Below are 20479 nucleotides of genomic sequence, written 5' to 3'. Positions count from 1 at the left end.
TGATTCTCTTATGTTTTTGCGTCGTTCTGTTTTTTTCCGCGGAACTTAACAAACCGGTAGGAATGTAGTTTGATCTTCGTCGTTCGCGCTCTTTTCGAAGATACCCTTCATTGTCTTTTTCTTTCAGTCGTTTTCTATAATCTTTACAGATTTCAGCCCTAGATTTCACCATCTTAGTCTGAAAGAATGATGTGTTGTATTAGGTATTGTTCGAGACTACAGTATGTAATGTTCGATACTACTTTGTTAAATAAACAACATACTTATTGCATTTATGTGCTGATGAGCATTAACTAATTTTCCTAAGTAATTATTCAACCTTTTGAAAATGACGCTGACAGAATTTTTGCTATAATAGTATACCTTTAAAAAACATGACCCATTTCGTTCAAAAATATTAAAACAAACGCATTTTGTTCAACTATCTTGTGAACACATATCGGTTTGCATTACAGCATGAAGAAATTACACACATCTGTGACTCTGTATGCGTAAAATAATATAGCTGGTTTTTATAAATTGGGGACAACAACGACCACACATTTCAGATGGAATGTAAGTAATGTTCGAGACCAAACATCGCGTACATTACACAAAGTGCTTTACAATCGCGAAAATTAACCATACTTATTTAACTATGTTTTTGCATGCAACTGATTACTGGTTACTCGATTATATACATATAGTAAATGTTAATGTAAAATGTGAATTGAAAACATGATTAAAATTAACATACCTCGTCATGCGTAAAGCTGTCTTCAAAAACAGTAAAATAGTGGCTACCCTGGAGAGAATACTATGAAGAAAGAAAGTTCTATGACATCATACGTATGACGTCATTCTAGAATATGACATCAGCAACCTTGTGTATATCGTGCAATGCAATTTACGTTATAATATATGTATTGAACATTACAATCTCGTACATTACGACCCCTTGTTATAATGTGGAATTAGTTTACATATTTCAATGAGTGGCTCATTTAATTTTTATTATACGAAAAATGAGTCGGTTCCGTGTGATAGAATAATTACAATTATAAGGAAATAAGCCGAACTAAAGAAACATTGATCTCGAACATTACACAGTTTTGTACCAATTTTTATAGTTTTAACAAATACGTTTTAAAGATTTAAACATTAACGTGGTTGGTCCACTAAATTGTTCCAGATGTAAATACTATTGGAATACAAATATGTTCGAAAGCTATATACAATTCAGTTTTCTTAGTTTAAATAAAATATGCCAACACTAATTTACAAATCGCGGACATTACGATGGCTTTCAAAATTAGACGACAAGAAATAAAGGACTATTAAAAATAAATGGCACGACTGTTTTGTCTTGTAAATGGTTATTTGAACCACACAATCATATATTTTAACGTAGCTAACGGTAAAATCATCACATGCGCAATGTGATTATAGATGTTTATAACAGAACGTAATCCATTGAAAAAGCGACAGGCTCGTACATTACATTTCGTACATTACACGATAAAAAGATCATACGTTGTACAATTCAAAGAAAACTGTTATGTGTGAAATATATTAACCTATGGCCAGGCTTTACATTTGTAATGAAAATGAAGTCCAGTTTTAACAACATGAATGATGGATGCGTGGCGACAATAATTTCCCATTGTTGCTGAGAATAAGTGATAATGAGCAACTATCAACTGGCTTGTTACAAGTACCAACAGGTACAAGGCTAAACAATTATAGCAAGGAAGAACATGTTCTAATTTGTTTTTAAACTATTATCTACATTTTAAGGAATGAATATAATCAAAATAGTTGTTTTTATTCCTAACTTTCGTTTTCCAATGAGACATAATGGGTATACATGATGTTATCCGGATCTCAATAACATTTGCAAAAACTTTATCTAATATAGGTTTGAACAACCCTAAAACAATAACGATATATATAGCGTGTGAAATGAATTTTTTTCTGTCGTCATTGTTTCTACCTATATATATTAGTAGGTTTTCCAAAATAAACCCCAGTCAGGAGTTAGTATATGTATAAACATTACGGAATAATAATTATGTTCTTACTTTCGAATTCAGGATTCAAATAATATTGCGTCAGAGAATCGGAATGATTTGATTGATTTGATTTTATGAACACACCCGTTCGAAACGGGACGTATTATAAGATCACCCTTGGCGGGCGGGAGGGCGGCGTCCACAGAAGTGTCCTCTCTCTAATTAAAAAAGTTTTCATCCGATCTTCACCAACCTTGGTCAGAAGTTGTATCTCGACAATATCTAGACAATATTTAGGTCCCGTTCGAAAATGGGTCATGCCGGGTAAAAAACTAGGTCACGTTGTCACTTAGTGCATTTAGCATGGTGTTCGCTCTCTAATTGAAGTAGTTTTTATTCGATCTTCACCAAATTTGGTCAGAAGTTGTGTCTAAAAGATATCTAAAAGATATCTAGGCCAAGTTTAAATATGGGTCATGCTGGGTGAAAAACTAGTCACGAAGTCACTTAGTGCATTTCAAGCAAAAAGCATGGTGTCCGCTCTCTAATTGCAGTAGTTTTAATTCGATTTTCACCAATTTTGGTCAGAAGTTGTGTCTAGATAATATCTAGGACAAGTTCAAATATGGGTCATGCCGGGTCACAAAATAGGTCATTGGGTCACTTAGTGCATTTCCAGGATTTAGCATGACGCCCGCTCTCTAATTGAAGTAGGTTCTCAGTTTAGGGACCTCTGCTCAGATCTCTCCCTTGCAGATGTTCACTCCCAGGATCCAAATCTGTTTTGTATTAACTTAACTAGCAAGATAATGTCCATAGCGGAATGTAGCATACCGGTCTCCTCCGGCAAGGTTAAAGCTAGAAATAGGGTCCCGTGGTGGAATGAGGCGTGCTCTAATGCGGTACAGGACCGTAAAAATGCTTTAAAAATTCTTAAAAAGAACCCCGCTGAGCATAATCTTCTTAATTATAGGTCCCTTGAAAATCAGGCAAAGCGGGTTATTTTAGACGCAAAAACTCAAAATTGGAAAGAATTCTGTGATTCAGCTATCATTAATAAGAAAAATACTAGGGATTTTTGGCAAAAAATTCACAGAATTAAAGGAAACCAGGGTTTTTTTTCGCCCGATTTTATAGCCGAAATTCGGCTATGTTCCCAATCCCAAAAAGTATACTTTTTTCCCAAAATGTGGCAAAAAATTCCCAATTTCCCCAAAAAAAATAAAAAAAATTTTTTTTTTTGTTTAGAAAAAAAATCTCATGTGTATTTTATCTCAATTTTAATTCAATTACATCTAACAAAGTATTATATGATTTTGTTCTTTTAATTTGAATGATTTTATATAAGGTTATATAAAATGTAGTATTTCCCTAATCAGTGGACTTTTCGTGTGGAAAAAAGGCTAATGAATTTATTTTCCCAATTTCATGAAAATGCCGATAAAATTCCCAATTCCAAAACCATGGGCTATCTTCCCAAAAAGTGGAAAAAAAACCCTGGAAACTCATTCACCCCTGTACCGCTACTTAAATACAAAGGCGAAATTGCCACTACCCCAAGGGAAAAGGCTCAATTTTTGGTACGACATTTCCAATCTGTCTCCAGTGACTCAAACCTTCCCGTTGAAACTTTGAATTATCAAAAGCGGTTTGAGACTGAGCACCGAAATATTTTAAACGAGCCTGGGGATAACAGCACGCCTCTTAATTTACCATTCACTATTACAGAATTATTAAGTGCCATTAACAGCAGGAGCAACACCGCCACGGGGCCTGACAAAATAGCATATTTAATGTTTAAAAATATGCCAACCATAACTCTGAAAATCTGGCTTAACCTCAGGGTTTTCATTAGGAGGCGGCCGGCGGCCGATTTGACCGCCTCAAATGTTATTCAGGCCGGCTCAAATTCGGAAAGAAAATAATAATAAAAAACATCGGCAAATTTTCACGACGATGACGAGATATTTAGTATTCGTTAATATACTAACTGTCTGAAACCGAAGTAAACAACCTTAACCGATATATGTTAACTAGTTGAAGTAGGTTCTCAGTTTAGGGACCTCTGCTCAGATCTCTCCCTTGCAGATGTTCACTCCCAGGATCCAAATCTGTTTTGTATTAACTTAACTAGCAAGATAATGTCCATAGCGGAATGTAGCATACCGGTCTCCTCCGGCAAGGTTAAAGCTAGAAATAGGGTCCCGTGGTGGAATGAGGCGTGCTCTAATGCGGTACAGGACCGTAAAAATGCTTTAAAAATTCTTAAAGAGAACCCCGCTGAGCATAATCTTCTTAATTATAGGTCCCTTGAAAATCAGGCAAAGCGGGTTATTTTAGACGCAAAAACTCAAAATTGGAAAGAATTCTGTGATTCAGCTATCATTAATAAGAAAAATACTAGGGATTTTTGGCAAAAAATTCACAGAATTAAAGGAAACTCATTCACCCCTGTACCGCTACTTAAATACAAAGGCCAAATTGCCACTACCCCAAGGGAAAAGGCTCAATTTTTGGTACGACATTTCCAATCTGTCTCCAGTGACTCAAACCTTCCCGTTGAAACTTTGAATTATCAAAAGCGGTTTGAGACTGAGCACCGAAATATTTTAAACGAGCCTGGGGATAACAGCACGCCTCTTAATTTACCATTCACTATTACAGAATTATTAAGTGCCATTAACAGCAGGAGCAACACCGCCACGGGGCCTGACAAAATAGCATATTTAATGTTTAAAAATATGCCAACCATAACTCTGAAAATCTGGCTTAACCTCAGGGTTTTCATTAGGAGGCGGCCGGCGGCCGATTTGACCGCCTCAAATGTTATTCAGGCCGGCTCAAATTCGGAAAGAAAATAATAATAAAAAACATCGGCAAATTTTCACGACGATGACGAGATATTTAGTATTCGTTAATATACTAACTGTCTGAAACCGAAGTAAACAACCTTAACCGATATATGTTAACTGCTTTCTCATTGGTCGTATCGATATAATTGTCCAATCGCGGAGCGGATAACGAGACTGTACGACTTTGATTCAAGGTCACAAACTGTGACAAAGTCAACAATTGGATATGTCAAAAAAAAGAAAAATAAACGACTTTTTCGTTTGTGTTTCCAGTAAGAACGATAGTTCGCTGTTGAAGTTATCTTATCCAAGCGCCCTTTAGAGCATTATAGGCAGAGGGACATTATCGAGTCCGTTTCCTGGGAAGAACCAGTACTAGGTGTCTATGGAGGAGATAATGAAAATGCTCCCCTAGTGGGTAGCGAACCCACGAACTCCCGATCGCTAGGCGGACACCTCATCCACTACACCACCGCGATCAAGAGCGGTAAGTGGATTTATTTGTTACCACATTTTACACGAGGGTGAGTCTTTCATAAGGATAAATGAAACTCTCGAGCCCCAAACTCTCCTGATTTTTTCATGATTAAGGTCGGACTTGGTTGCCTTAAATGCTAAATATATTGAATTTGCACTGCAATGTTTAGCTATGTCAAAATTTGTATTTGAAAAAAATGACCCAAAGAAGCTTCCTCAGCAAAATATTTAAATCCTAAGATTGCATCAGCTGGGGCAACCTATGCCCGATTTTTTTCCAAAAAAATGCCTAAGTTAATCAAATAAAAACAATTATTCTCATGTCAACAGGCACACAATCTTTATAAACTGAATAATCAATTATTTCAGAAAAAGACAGTCATTGTGTACTCTTAACACAGTATTACTTAAAAATGTTCAGGTATTTGCTCATAAGATGCTTCAGTATTATTGTTTTAATTATTGTGATGTTTATCAGACTTTATTTTTCTTAAGGTAACTTACTCCTTTGGTAATATTATTTGAATTGCTAGTCACATACTCTTGGTAAAATGGGATCGTGTTAAGTAGAGGTTAATTATATTGAATGTTATTGTTTGACAGGTGATAAAGATGCTTACAGTTTGTACTGTTTCTTCTTATTTGCAATAACTACTTGTGGACTAGTCATTTAAATTGGTTAAGTTATATATTTTGAAATGTCATTGTCATTATTGGAAGTTACAACTTATTAAAATGTTAAAATTTCCAGTGTTTGTTTAATTCAGATTTTCATTAATACTGTAAAGAATACATGTTATGTACTGCACAGAAATTATACATTCAGCTAGGGCCCGGGCCCTTTGCCCTCCGACGGGGACATTCCACCTCAGACCCATGCATCTACATGAAAATTTAAAGAAATAGATTGTGATATTTGCTAGCCAGAATATTTTTTTTGTTTTGAATCTCTTAAAAATACAGGTGATTAAAGCTCAGGAGAAGCGATTTCTTTGTTTCAAATAAGCTAAATTGCAGGTGCTTCCGGGGGCCTCTGGCCCCCTGGACCCCTGTCCAGGGTGTGTCCTGAACCCGCCATGGGCCCTATCTGCACCCAGATTTTATTTTCAGGATTTCAAATTTGGGACAATTGACACCACTGACAGTTGATATAACCTGAGGACTTAACAATTCACATTAATATCCTCTATTTTAACTGAAAAAAATCATGTAAAATATGTGCCCAAAATCGCTCAGAAGCCACGATTTGGCACCTTTATTTTAAAAAATTTCAGGGGGGGGCATGCCCCAGGACTCCCCCCTAGCAGGTTGGCCTCCTCAAATAACTCAAAAGCCTGCTACAAAGAATCCTAATGAAAACCCTGTAACCTTTTCAATCAGGTGTATAGGACAGGCAGGATACCACCCGAGTGGAAGCAGGCCACAGTGATTCCAATTCCTTAACCCGGTAAAGACAAAAATGATCCAAACTCATATCGTCCAATAAGTTTAACATCACATGCAGGTAAATTATTAGAAATAATGGTCAAAAATAGATTAGAACACTTATTGGAATCTAATAATATACTAAACCCCTTCCAGTCTGGCTTTAGGAAGGGGCCAGTGATTTTTTTTGCTTTAGTTTGTTACAGCCTGTGCCATTTGAATTGGGAAAATTAGCGCGATAAACCGTGAAATTGGGAAAATAATAGCGCGATAAACCATGAAATTGGGAAAAATTAAGCATTATAAATAGGATTATAAGTAACAGAAGTGATTTTGTTTTTTAATGCATGTTCAGGGAGTTTCCTAGAAAAGGAGTCTGGTCAAATTAGGATTTTTTTTAATCAATAAAAGTGGCAAGTTTGGGAATGATTTATGGACAAAAATGACTAAATTCAAGTTATATATTTTTTAAGATGTTTAAAAAATAAAGAAAAATAAAGTTGAGACCTAGATTTAAGAAATCATAATTAAGTTATATGAGACTTCTTTCTAAAAAAAAAAAAAAAAAAAAAAAAAAAATTTTTTTTTTGGAAGTTGGGCTTTTTTTGGGAAATTTTGGTCATATTTTTGGGAAAAAACGTGTATTTTTGTGATTGGGAAGCAGCCGAAAATCGGCTGTAAATTTGAGCAAAAAAAATCACTGGGGGCGATCTACTCTTGACCAGCTAGCTAGATTACAACATGATATTCTTTCTGCAAAAAATCAAGGGCAATCAGTATTAGCAATTTTTTTGGACCTTCAGGCCGCCTTTGATTTAACATGGACCTTTGGCATATTAAAAAAGCTAGCTGACTATGGAATCACTGGATACTGCTTCCACTACCTCAGAGCTTTCCTAGAGGGCCGTAAAATCCAGGTCAGGGTCGATGGGGAGTTATCAGAGGTAGCCATAACTGACCGCGGAACCCCTCAGGGGTCCGTAATATCCCCAACTCTGTTCTCCCTCATCGTAAACGGTCTACCTGATGCCGTAAAAGACTCAGGAATGGTTATCTCCCAGTTTTCCGATGACTCAGGCACTTGGTTAAAGGGGTCTAACATGTTACGCCTGCAAAAGAGGGCTCAAGCAGGCTTAGACTCCATATAGAAATGGGCAATTGAATGGGGATTCAAAATTTCTCCAACCAAAACAGTAGGAGTACTATTTGGCGAACAATTTCAGCACTCTTTGGACTTAAATTTAGGCGGCACCAAAATTATCTTTGAAAAAGTGGTGAAATTTCTAGGTATGTACCTAGATAAACTTAACAGTTAACCTTTACTCACCTTTTCAAATATTTGGCAGAAAGGTGCGAAAGGGACCTAAATTTAATGAGAATGTTAAGAGGCACAGGTTTCGGATCAGATAAAAATAGCCTCTTAACACTCTACAAGTCCCTTATATGTCCAAAGCTAGATTATGGAGCCCAAATCTATGCATGTGCAAAACCAAATGCCCTAAAAATGGTTGATGCCATTCAACACAAGGCCCTAAGGATAGCTCTGAGAGCCCTAAACTTTACACCGGGTGCACTGCTAGAGGAGGAGGCCGGTGTGTTGCCTCTTGACTTGCGTAGAAAACAACAGTCCCTCAATTTCTGGGCCAGGGCTAAGTCTCGGCATGGTTCAAACCCCGTTAACAAACTTGTCGGGACTGGCACCTTCATCAAGGGGAAAATACTTAAGCGTAAGCATGTCGCCCTACCTTTTGGTGCGAGTATTAGGACCCTGGTTGAGGATGCCGGTCTCGACAAGGTACATGTAGCAGACCTGAGGCCCTCCAAGGCCCCCCCTGGACGCTTGGACCCATTGATGTTGACCTATCAGTCTCTAATAAAATAACGAAAACTGACTTGCCACAACTCATCAAGTCATAAGCTCTCTCTCTTATAGATAATATGTATGCTGAGCATCTAAAAATCTACACTGACGGCTCCAAATGCCCTAACTCTGGTTTGGTAGCCAACTCTTTTGTAATTCCTTCAAAAAACATTAGTAAAACGCACAGGCTCAGCAACAATCTCTCTATTTTTACTGCAGAACTTTTGGCAATTAAATTCTCTCGGTGCTGGATATTGGTCAATAAACCTACTAAAACTGCTATTTTATCAGACTCAATGTCATCTCTTGAGTCCATAAAAAACAGAAATAGCAGATCTAGGCCTGATATTTTAGCTAGCATTTTGGAACTTCATCAACAGTGCCTAGATAAATCTTTTAAGGTCACATTAGTATGGTGTCCAGCACATGTCAACATCAGTGGGAATGAGCAGGCCGACAGGGAGGCCAAAGAGGGCCTCTTGAGGGGGGCCGTAGATGTTGGGGAACCCCTGGCACCTTCTGAGATCTACTCCCTGACAAAGAAATTTGTTTTGGGCGAGTGGAATCTCCGGACCGACAATTTGTCTTCCCGTCGACATACTTTTACCAGACCTGCGAAAACCCTCAGGCCGCCTGACAAAATTTACTCAGCAAGCATTGTGCTTGACAGAGCCATCACGCGCCTGAGGATGGGAACCACCCTATTACCCGGTGGCGCAGGAAAGTATGTCCTCGGTATAGACCCTGCATGTCCTAGGTGCCAGGAACCTCTCACTGCGCCCCACATGCTGCTGCACTGTCCTAACCATAAGGCGCAGAGGGACCACCTTGAAGCTGCATTGCACTCCCATGGACTAGTTTTTAACATTTCCAACGTGCTAGACCCCAAGGGAGCAGCTAGGGGCCCGGTCTTCTCTGCCCTCGCCAAATACTAGATTGTCAAATAACAGACAAAATCTAGGTCATTGGGGGAGGGAGAGCAGCCAACACCCACCTAATTATACAGTCTTGTGACTGTTTTCTTTAAAATGTGTAATCTCTGCACAAACCTGATGTAATCTAATAATTGTGTTGGATTTGTGTCGCTTTTACACAACCTTTACTTTAGCTTTTAATGGGTTTAATGTTCTACCCCGCCCTTTTTAAATCAGGCCAATGGCATTGACCTGGTCTTCTTTATTTTAATACATTTTTTATGAGAGTATGACGTTATTCCACCATTTACATTTTTCAGTTTTTTAATATAATCATATTTTATGGCATTTCTTACTACAAGAAAGGACGAGGCTGTCCAGTAACCTGGGATTGTTGGCTGCATTGCACCCCCTCCCTTCCTCTTTGACACCCCACCCTTTCCCCTTCAAACTCGAAGAACCATGTCGGACTGGAGTGCACGGTACAGGGCCTTATACCATCATAAACACCTATTTAGCCCTATCCAGGACAAAGTATTGTCGACTTTATTGAAACTGCTAATTTCGTTCCTTGGAGTACACTAAATATTGTTATAACTGCTATTTTGTGTAGCAATTTCCTTATTTTTGTGAAAAACTGCTATTATATATAGCAAATTGCCTTAACTTTTATCTCAATGTTGCTATTCCTACACCATAGCAACCGTTTTAATTTGTATTGCATTAATTCATGTTAAAATTGCTACTTATATAGCAAATAACCTTATTTTTATATTAAATTGCTATTTTATATAGCAAATTGCCTCGGTTTTTCTGTTTAATTGTAATTTGCATACCATATAAGGTACTTTAGTATTATTTCCTCCATTGTTTTCACCAATATATTAATAATATTGGTTAGATTAGAGCTTTTTGGGTTTGTTTTAATGCATCTAGGTAATATTTGGTCTTTTTATCATTTTACATCTTACCATTATCAATTTTTCTTCAATAGTATACAAACTATTTTTCATTTACCGTGCACTCCCTCTGGTCCAGGGGAAACAACCATTGTAGACTCCATCACCACAATTACCTCCCTTAGTACAACTGAGTGACACAAACTCTGCTGGCTCTTCTTTTCCCCCACCCACATCGGCCTACACTTCCATAAATCTCTCCTTCTTTCAACCCTCCAGGGTGGCAACATGTATTTTAAATATATAAATGCATATAGTTCTGTACATGTACATATTGTAAATAATGTACCTTTTGTACAAATTTAGCTGTTTTTGTCTCATTTTTAACTGTAAAGCACATTGTCTTAACCCTAATTTTTATGTGGCCCTATGAAGGTGACTGTTTGGAGACACGTAAGTTATTGCCCTTAACATATAAGGTTTTTTTACTAAACCCACTTTTAAATATTGTTTTAATGCCACTCTGGGGGGACCTCTCTTCTCCATAGCCCAATCCTCCTTAAGTTCCATACAGACAGGGTCTTATGTTGGAGCATTACGGCTATATTCCCTGTCTGCAAGTGTTCAACATTGAGCCACATACATAAACTTGTACTCATTACTTTTTTAACAACTCAATACTCAATTGCAACATTAATATATAATTGAGAGTTATACTCCCTATGTGTTATCATATATTGTCTTTTTTCCTTTCCTTTTCATATAATTGCATGTACACATGCAACTTCACTTTACATTTGAGAGTTGTTAAATCAGGCTCTGGCATCCCTCTTAATTAATGTTCATAGATATAAATATATCTCTCCAATGATTAGATCTTGTTGTGTGGCATTTAGTTTCAACTTCAAATATACACATAAAAATGGTACTTGACTATTTATGTAAACATATTGTGGCAATGTTCAACCACTTTGTGATCTGGAATACTCTCAAGTATTATTATTGTGTTACTCAAACATATTACACATCTGTGTATCCCTTTTTCTATAAAACTTATATTAAAATAGTCCTATTTGGACTCTAACATTTAAAACTCAGATCACAAAGTCTAAAGACTCCAACAAACCCATTGCAGTATATACTGAACAGTGGGTCTGGTAATGATGATGCCACATACAACAGTACAGTGTATGTGTGTTTTCACCATCTTTACTTATAAAAATTGGGCTATTCTTTCTCTCTCTCCTCCTTAAAAAACAAAACAAACAATAACATACAATAACAACATCATATTATTGATAATAATTAATAATAAGCACAGTAACATAACATAAACATAGTAATTTATAACTATAAAACAAGTCCAAGTTCTTTTGTATTTATCATCTTTTTCTTTCATTTATATTTTTAACCAGGTTTTCCGAAGGAAAAAACTGGTTATTAGATTGGCGAATGCGGGCGGGCTGGCTGGCTGGCGGGCTGGCTGGCTGGCTGGCGGAACAAGCTTGTCCGGGCCATAACTATGTCGTTCATTGTCAGATTTTAAAATCATTTGGCACATTTGTTCACCATCATTGGACGGTGTGTCGCGCGAAATAATTACGTCGATATCTCCAAGGTCAAGGTCACACTTTGAGTTCAAAGGTCAAAAATGGCCATAAATGAGCTTGTTCGAGCCATAACTATGTCGTTCATTGTCAGATTTTAAAATCATTTGGCACATTTGTTCACCATCATTGGACGGTGTGTCGCGTGAAATAATTACGTCATTATCTCCAAGGTCAAGGTCACACTTTGAGTTCAAAGGTCAAAAATGGCCATAAATGTCCCTTGAGATATAACCTTCATATTTGGTATGCATGTGTATATGGACAAGGCCTTTCCATACGCACAACAATTTTGACCCCTGTGACCTTGACCTTGAAGTAGGGGTCTGCGTTTAGGTTTCAAAATCTGCGTTTAGGTTTCGAAAAATGCTCTTAACTTCTATGTCCCTTGAGATATAACCTTCATATTTGGTATGCATGTGTATATGGACAACGCCTTTCCATACGCACACAAATTTTGACCGTCCGTCCGTGTGTCCGTCCGAAAACTTAAACGTTGCTCATAACTTTTGCAATATTGAAGATAGCAACTTGATATTTGCCATGCATGTGTATCTTATGAAGCTGCACATTTTTAGTGGTGAAAGGTCAAGGTCATCTTTCATTGTCAAAGGTCAAAAAAAATAAATTCATGTGCATATCTCCAATGTCAAGGTCGCCATGACTAAAAATATATTTATTTTAAAACAAACTTACAAAGGGGGTTAATTTTCTTTGTTCATTTCAAAAGTTCAGTTTGAGTTGTCTCCCTTTATCAGATTTTTTTTCACAATGAAAACCTGGTTTTGTGACAATTTTGTCCCTTGTTTGCATATAAACTATTATTGTTTACTTTTTCTTAAAGTACAACGTCAGCCGTGGGAAAATCTATTTATAAAACGGATTGACCTACTTGCAATCCTTAATAAGAAATTTCGGCCAATCAGCGCCATCGTTTTATAAATGCATTAACCAATAAAAACGCCGCTTTTTAACAGCGTTAGGCATTGTAAAGTTCTGCGTCTTTTTAACGCTTCTTATAAAGGTTAGATATTTTTAAACCAATAGATTTTTATTAAGGCACCGCACCAACACTGCAAAGTTTACTATTTATATCAATGGTACAGCCCAGTAAAATCGGGCTGTCCATTTTATGGCCGTTTTCGGCTTTTTTACGCAGAGGTCTATGTTAAGCAGTGTGCTCGGGCAATGGTTTATAACCGGAGTCCCGAGGGTAAACAATCCCATTAGTCAGTGAAGTAGGTTTCATCCGATCCTTACCAAATTTGGTCAAAAGTTGTGTCTTGAGGATATCTTGGTCAAGTTCAAATATGCCGGGTCAAAGACTATTTCACTAGGTCACTTAGTGCATTTCAAGCAAAAAACATGGTGTCCACTCTCTAATTGAAGAAGTTTTCATCCGATCTTCACCAAAGTTGGTCAGAAGTTGAGTCTTAATGATATCTAGATGAATTTTAAATATGGGTCCTGCCGGGTCAAAGACTAGGTCACGAAGTCACTTAGTGCATTTCAAGCAAAAAGCATGGTGTCCGATCTCTAATTGAAGTAGTTTTCATCGGATCTTCACCAAATTTGGTCAGAAGTTGAGTCTAAATGATATCTAGATAAATTTTAAATATGGGCCATGCCGGGTTAAAGACTAGGTTACGAGGTCACTTAGTGCATTTCAAGCAAAAAGCATGGTGTCCGCTCTCTAATTGAAGTTGTTTTCATTCGATTTTCACCAATTTTGGTCAGAAGTTGTGTCTAGATGATATCTAGGACAAGTTCAAATATGGGTCATGCCGGGTCAAAAAATAGGTAATGGGGTCACTAAGTGCATTTCAAGGATTTAGCATGATGCCCGCTCTCTAATTGAAGTAGGTTTCATCCGATCTTCACCAAATTTGGTCAAAAGTTGTGTCTAGATGATATCTAGTTCAAGTTCAAATATCGGTCATGCCGGGTCAAATACTATATCACTAGGTCACTTAGTGCATTTCAAGCATTTAACATGGTGTCCGCTCTCTAATTGAAGTAGTTTTCATCGGATTTTCGCAAAATTCGGTCAGAAGTTGTGTCTAAATGATATCTAGATCAATTTTAAATATGGGTCATGCCGGGTCAAAGACAAGGTCACGAGGTCACTTAGCGCATTTCAAGCAAAAATCATGGCCGCTCTCTTATTGACAAAGTAGTTTTCATTCGATTTTCACCAATTTTGGTCAGAAGCTGTGTCTAGATGATATCTAGGACAAGTTCAAATATGGGTCATGCCGGGTCAAAAAATAGGTAATGGGGTCACTTAGTGCATTTCAAGGATTTAGCATGATGCCCGCTCTCTAATTAAAGTAGGTTTCATCTGATCTTCACCCAATTAGGAAAATTAGCGCAGTAAAAAAACTTACAATTTGAAAAGTTCCCATGTGAAAACTGGGCATTGTAGGTATTTTTAATTTCTTTGGACCTACTTGTTCAAACCCATCTAAATATTCATTCACATGCCGTTTTCGATGAAATGTGGAGTTGTTAATTTGGGGCGCTCTTCATCCGAGAAATTTAAAAGTTCACTCAGCTGAGAACCTAACTGATTAACCTCTAGGGCATCGTTTGACACCTGACCCAGGTTGGTCATCATCAACAGTTTAAACTTTCTTAAAGTCATGAATTGACAACGGCAGAAATCCACGAGGAAGATGTTCTCTTTTATTACTGTCCAGTTATTATCATATTCTTGTTATAAGTTGCTCATTCAATTTACAGAAAAGCATTAATTTTACGCTAAGAAACTTCACCGGCGGAATCAATAAAGATTAAAACGGAAATGACCTGATCGAATACGCTGCTTTATGCAACCTTAATCAATCAAGCCATGTTCACGTGGATACAAACAACCTTTTGTATGTGTTCACTTGCTGATAACACGAATTAAGAACGATATTGAGCCAACTTGCCTTCGTTTTGTGATGTTTAGACGGCAATGGGAATGTGCAATTTTTGAAATTTTGCAATTTTGAGAAATTTTACCGGGGCTTTCTAAGAGGAAAAACATTGCTGCTGATAAAAGCTCAACGTCATTGTGTCTTTTAACAGAACATTCGTTACGGTTTCTAAATTTGAAAATTGTTTGACCTTCGAACATGCACATTGGTATATATAGATGGGAGGAACGGAAAGCGCATTTAAATTTTGAAGTCAGCAGGCCAAAGGTGAAGGGGAAATAAGCTTGTATCAAGAAAATTATTCTTTCATTGTATCTAGAGAATGCTTTCACCTACGATCATGCAAGGTCACTAGGGCTTGATAATCGATTGGGTTTGGCTCAATATCTAGAGAACTAATATCATCATACGCAATAATATGCTGGTTAATGGACTTGCACGAAAGACGACCCTTTATGATATTCACATCAGGAGATCTCAGGTTAAGGTGACATTGACGACTTTTCTGCGATTGCTTGGTCATTAAACAACTTTTGGTTGTTATTCAATTAAATTTAAAGCAAAATGACATATTTACAGTTATTATAGGTAATAATTCATAATATTTATTCTTATAATCGACTGTTGTTTTTGCCCACACGGAAGGGACGGTATTACACGTCGGTCAACTCGCCCCATAGTTTGTGTTTTCAACTTCAATATATCTACTGGGTAGGTCTAGCTCAAACCTTCACTATTGAACATACTTAATGTGTAATTGATCGTAAAAACAGCAGATCTGCTGGGTCGTGCTTTGCAGAATTATGACTTGTTTATTTTTCAAAAATGGAAAATAGAGCCCCAACAGTGTGTGTCCACTCCCCTGACTGCCTAGCGGAGAGTGCTCAAACTTTCGTAGCTGACTGACTTTCAGGTGTAGATGATTATTTAGGAAGTTATTTTAGCTGCGACAAATTTTGGCTCTGTTATGGCCTTTGGTCTTTTCTAGTTAAAATTTCAAATAATTAAACTGTTTTAATGGATGTCATAGTAAATACTTATGAACTAGCAACTTGTTTTGTTAAAAACAAATAGTAATATGCCGTACCTGTTGTTTATCATGGCTGTTGGCTTTTCCAAGACGTATTTTGCAAAGGTGAATACCATACATTGTCTAGAAGGTGTTGTTTCAATCCAGCATATATCGATTCTAGAAATAAAAATTAATTTATATAAAAAATTAATTTCATTTATTTGAAGTAGCGAATACATGTCTTCGGTAAAGAAAGGTTTAAATCTCGTGCTTTTATAAGATACTAGCAGATGATAATAATCCATGACGCAATCGATTTAATAGTGACCTTCCGACGTCACTCAGTGACTTTCTGACGTCACTCATAGGTATATAAACCAGAGCACCATGCCTTCTTATTCTTTTCGAAATAGGTGTCGCTGAAACAACTTGTGTATACACGTTCATATATCTACAATGTCGGGTAGAGGCAAAGGCGTGCGGAGACGGACAAGAAAGGCCATAGCGGGACGGGAACGAACAGGGGAACGGGGGATGCGAGCGGCGGTCAATCTGGCACCGGCGGTGGAACCAATGGCCAGAGGGCGTAGAAGGGCTGCGGCGGAAACGGCTCCGGTACGAGATCAGGCACCAACCCCGGTTCCTGGGCCAGAACCAGAGGCGGCACCCGCATCAGCACCACCTGCAAAGCGATTACGCGCAGACGAGAGCGCCGTAAATGGTGAGATCATTGATTTTTGCGACATTTTTAGCACAGCCGATGGTCAACCACGTGGTCACAACGTGGTTGAGCACGAGGCGATGTACAATGCAAACGATAATTCATGTCTGTCTCAAATGAATAACTTTCAGAGCATTTCTATATTGCCTAGACAAGCTAATGATGATGTTTCAATCCACGTGCCTGCTTCGCTTAAACAGCGTATTTGTCGTGGAGAATACATAAATCTTGCATTATTGCTTAAGGGACCAGTTGAGCTAGCGGACTACACAAACGGGGGTTCTGTTTTCGTTTTGAATAATGGGTCGTTAGAAAGCCGTCCAAAGGAGTGCAAAGATTAGTTCAATCGAACGTTGGTCAGATGCATTTACCCATTCACTTCATGTTCTCCGGGCAAAAGGGGGCAATTCTGGTCTGTCAAATATATATCGCCAGCCAAACGCTCAAGGTCTAGAGGTCAGTCGCTTTAGCGGTCAACCACGTGGTGCCAAAAGGTCTATGCCGTTTCATAGGCCCGGAAGAGGCGGCTTGGGTCGCTAATAGCCGGGCCATTTCATTAGCTCCATCGCCAATCAAATTAGAAGTTTTAGAGTCATGGCTAGAGAATTATAATTCAGTTGATAAACATGTACTTTTGTCAGGTTTCAAAGATGGCTTTAGGCTAAGCTATGAAGGCGAACGAAAGGCCAGATTTTCCAAAAACCTTAAAATTGGTTATCGAAAAAATTCACGTTGTTCTTCACAGCAAAAAAGGTTACGTTGAAAGTAATGCAGTCTCTCATCGGCTCATTAAATTTTTGTTGTCGGGCAATTGTTATTGGAAGACCCTTTTGCAGACGTTTGATAAACGCTACATGCGGTATAAAGCAATCACACCATCACGTTAGAATCACAAACGCCATGAGGCGTGACTTAATTATGTGGCTGGATTTCTTTGAACATTTTAACGGGGTTTCCGTTTTTCACGATCGATATTGGCTATCAAATGACGACATCCGGTTATTTACTGATAGTTCGGGTGGTATAGGTTTCGGTATCTGGTTTAACGGCCACTGGTGTCAAGAAAAGTGGCATGCAGATTGGGTTCGGAAAGGGCTAACTAAAGATATAACATTGCTGGAATTGTTTCCTATAGTGGTAGCCACGGTCGTGTTCGGTAAACATTATGACTAAAAAGAAAATTCGCTTTCATTGTGACAATAAGGCCGTTGTTTACATTTTGAATACTATGTCGTCCAAGTCGGTTCGTGTTCTTGCTTTATTGAGAGTTTTGACCATGCAAGGAATTTTTCACAATTGTGTATTTAAAGCGGACTATATTCCCGGTAGCAAAAACGATGTTGCAGATGCATTATCACGGTTTCAGCAAGAGCGCTTTCGGAGACTGGCCCCGTTGGCGGACACGGCAGCAACTCCAATGCCGGCCTATCTCTGGAATATATTCAATATAGAACTAACGAATTGGTACTCGCAGGCATTTCTAAAAACACGCAATTAGCATATAAAACGGCGAATAGTTCATTTAATAATTCAGGGAGTTGTATAGATTAGCTGTAGTATGGCCAGCTCCATGTAGCCATGTAAGTATGTTTGTTACGTATTGTTTCGAGAAGCATTACTCACCGTCTTCTATAACAACATACATATCTGGGTTGTCATTTTATCATAGGATTAATGGTTGGTACTGCATTTCGGACATATTTGTTGTTAGCAAAATACTCCAGGGTTGTCGCAGGCAAAGGCCTGTCGTGGATAAAAGAGCCCCTATCACGATCTCTATGTTGGAAAAAATATGTTCAATTCTTCCAATGGTCGCTCATGATCATCACGAATCTTTATTGTTCAAGGCTATTTTTACATTGGCATTTTTTGGTTTATTCAGAATCAGCGAATTAGCTTTTACACATAATGGCAATATGTCACTTGTGTTTGAAGACGTGCGGCTGGCCGCCGGTCATCAGCAGGTTTTGATACGTTTAAGACAGTCAAAAACTAATCAGTGTGGAAATCCTATTAATTTGAGACTTCCTTGTGAAACAAATAATATTAAAATTAATATGCCCAGTTTGCAACCTCAAACTATACTTTGGCATTCGGCCCGTAACATCGGGTCGGCTTTTTGTGCACAATAACTATAGACCAGTCACGCGTTATCAATTTTCAGCAGTGCTTAAAAAATGTTTAATTCAGTCTGGCTTTGATTGCAATGTCTTTAAATCACACAGTTTTAGAATAGGCAGAGCGACACATTTAGCAAGTACAGGGGTGTCAAACGATCAAATTATGCGGATGGGCAGGTGGAACTCGAATGCGTATATTTCATATATTAGGTAACTGCTGCTGTATAAATATTATTTCAGAAGTTTGGATTCTGGGAGATTCGATCCCCTATTGGGCCGGTCAGCGGGCGGAATTGCTACGTATGCCGGACCTTAACCTCCCGGCCGGGACACGAGTGGTTTGGATGGGCGTTTCCGGTATGGGGTGGGCTGACGCCGTACACCACATGCAGCTCCCCGCTCTATTCCGGATGCCACCGAAGGTGCTTGTGGTCCATCTGGGGGTTAATGATTTGGTCCGGCATAACCTTCAGGTCTGTTTTAAACACATTCAAGATTCGATTGAATATTTACATCGGGCATTTCCGGCGAGCATTATAGTCTGGGCAAACATTTTGCCAAGATTTAAATGGAGGGCTCCAGAAACAGAAAACAAGCAAATTGGCAAAAAACGTAAGCGCGTAAATCAATTTGGCCATATTTAAAGGTATAAATAATTAACTATAGGATAATATACATATGTCCAGGGGAGGTAAACTTTGCATTTTGTCGTCATCCATCACGTAGTGCTAGTCTGTGTGAGAATGGCAGGAATGCTTTCAAAATTATTTTCGGGATAGTATGGGTGTTCTGATACTCGCTCGATGGCACTGCGTGCTTAGGCGTACTTGGCATAGCTCTTTTTGGCTTTGGAAATTGTGGCATTGCGAATATTGTATTATGTGTTGCACTTGACAATCGCAGGTACTGCGTACCTAGAATTTAGTTGGCCGGTTGCGTTGGCCTTAGCAATTGCGCGTGTATAATGATATATATTTCCGAACCAGTCAGGTGTTCGTTGAAATAGGAATTGCATAAATAAATGTGAGCACGTTGCGGAGCTCTTGCAAAAAAGCATAGAATACGGTGCATTATCTGGTGGCGGTGATTGCATAAACGAGAAGCTAAATTAATAGTGCACCTGGGTTGGGGTTACCTTTAGGGCAGTACTTCCGGTCGCCTCCGCGACATGCCTCAGTTGTAGTGCTAGTCTATAGCTGAGGTGTTATTTACTCTAGTGCTAGTCTGGTGTAAATTATATTCCGCCATTTGGCCAATAAATCCCATTTATCTTTTTGTATTGTTCCTTTGATATATTGTATGGTTCAACAATAGAATATCAAATTGTGTTAACGTTATGTAACACATTTAAGAATTGTAATAAAAATGTTATTGACAAAGTTGACTTTTGTAGTAATTATTCAAATAACTCTAAGCAGAGGAATGAAACGAATCTTGGTTAACAAATGGGGTAGTGAGCTGCTTTCTGAAATAATAGCATTATATAAAAATAAACTTTATAAGTAACGTTATAGTCTGAGTGTGCTTATCTTAATTCGCATAACATATCAAGTTAAAGTTGACTTGAAGTCATTTTATAATGTCATTAGTTCTAATAAAACAGGTTCGAAAACTGAATCGATTGTATGCTTAATGTAAAGAAATCCGTTTAAGAGAAATAAACATTAATCCAAAATATT

At 38.0% G+C, this 20479-nt stretch overlaps 1 protein-coding gene across 1 annotated transcript in view; it reads left to right on the top strand.

Annotated features, from left to right (window-relative positions):
• Positions 1–20479, top strand: part of LOC127836681 (uncharacterized) — a 67536-nt gene that overhangs the window by 3949 nt on the left and 43108 nt on the right. Inside the window, exon 2 of the mRNA XM_052363374.1 lies at positions 16373–16680. Within this exon, the coding sequence (XP_052219334.1) occupies positions 16416–16680 (265 nt within the window). The 5' untranslated portion in view covers positions 16373–16415. The remainder of the gene's footprint in view (positions 1–16372; positions 16681–20479) is intronic.

The sequence above is a fragment of the Dreissena polymorpha genome, chromosome 6 (genome assembly GCF_020536995.1).
Source record: "Dreissena polymorpha isolate Duluth1 chromosome 6, UMN_Dpol_1.0, whole genome shotgun sequence".
In the NCBI taxonomy this organism is placed as follows: Eukaryota; Metazoa; Mollusca; class Bivalvia; order Myida; family Dreissenidae; genus Dreissena; species Dreissena polymorpha.
This window is presented reverse-complemented; position numbering and strand designations above follow the sequence as displayed.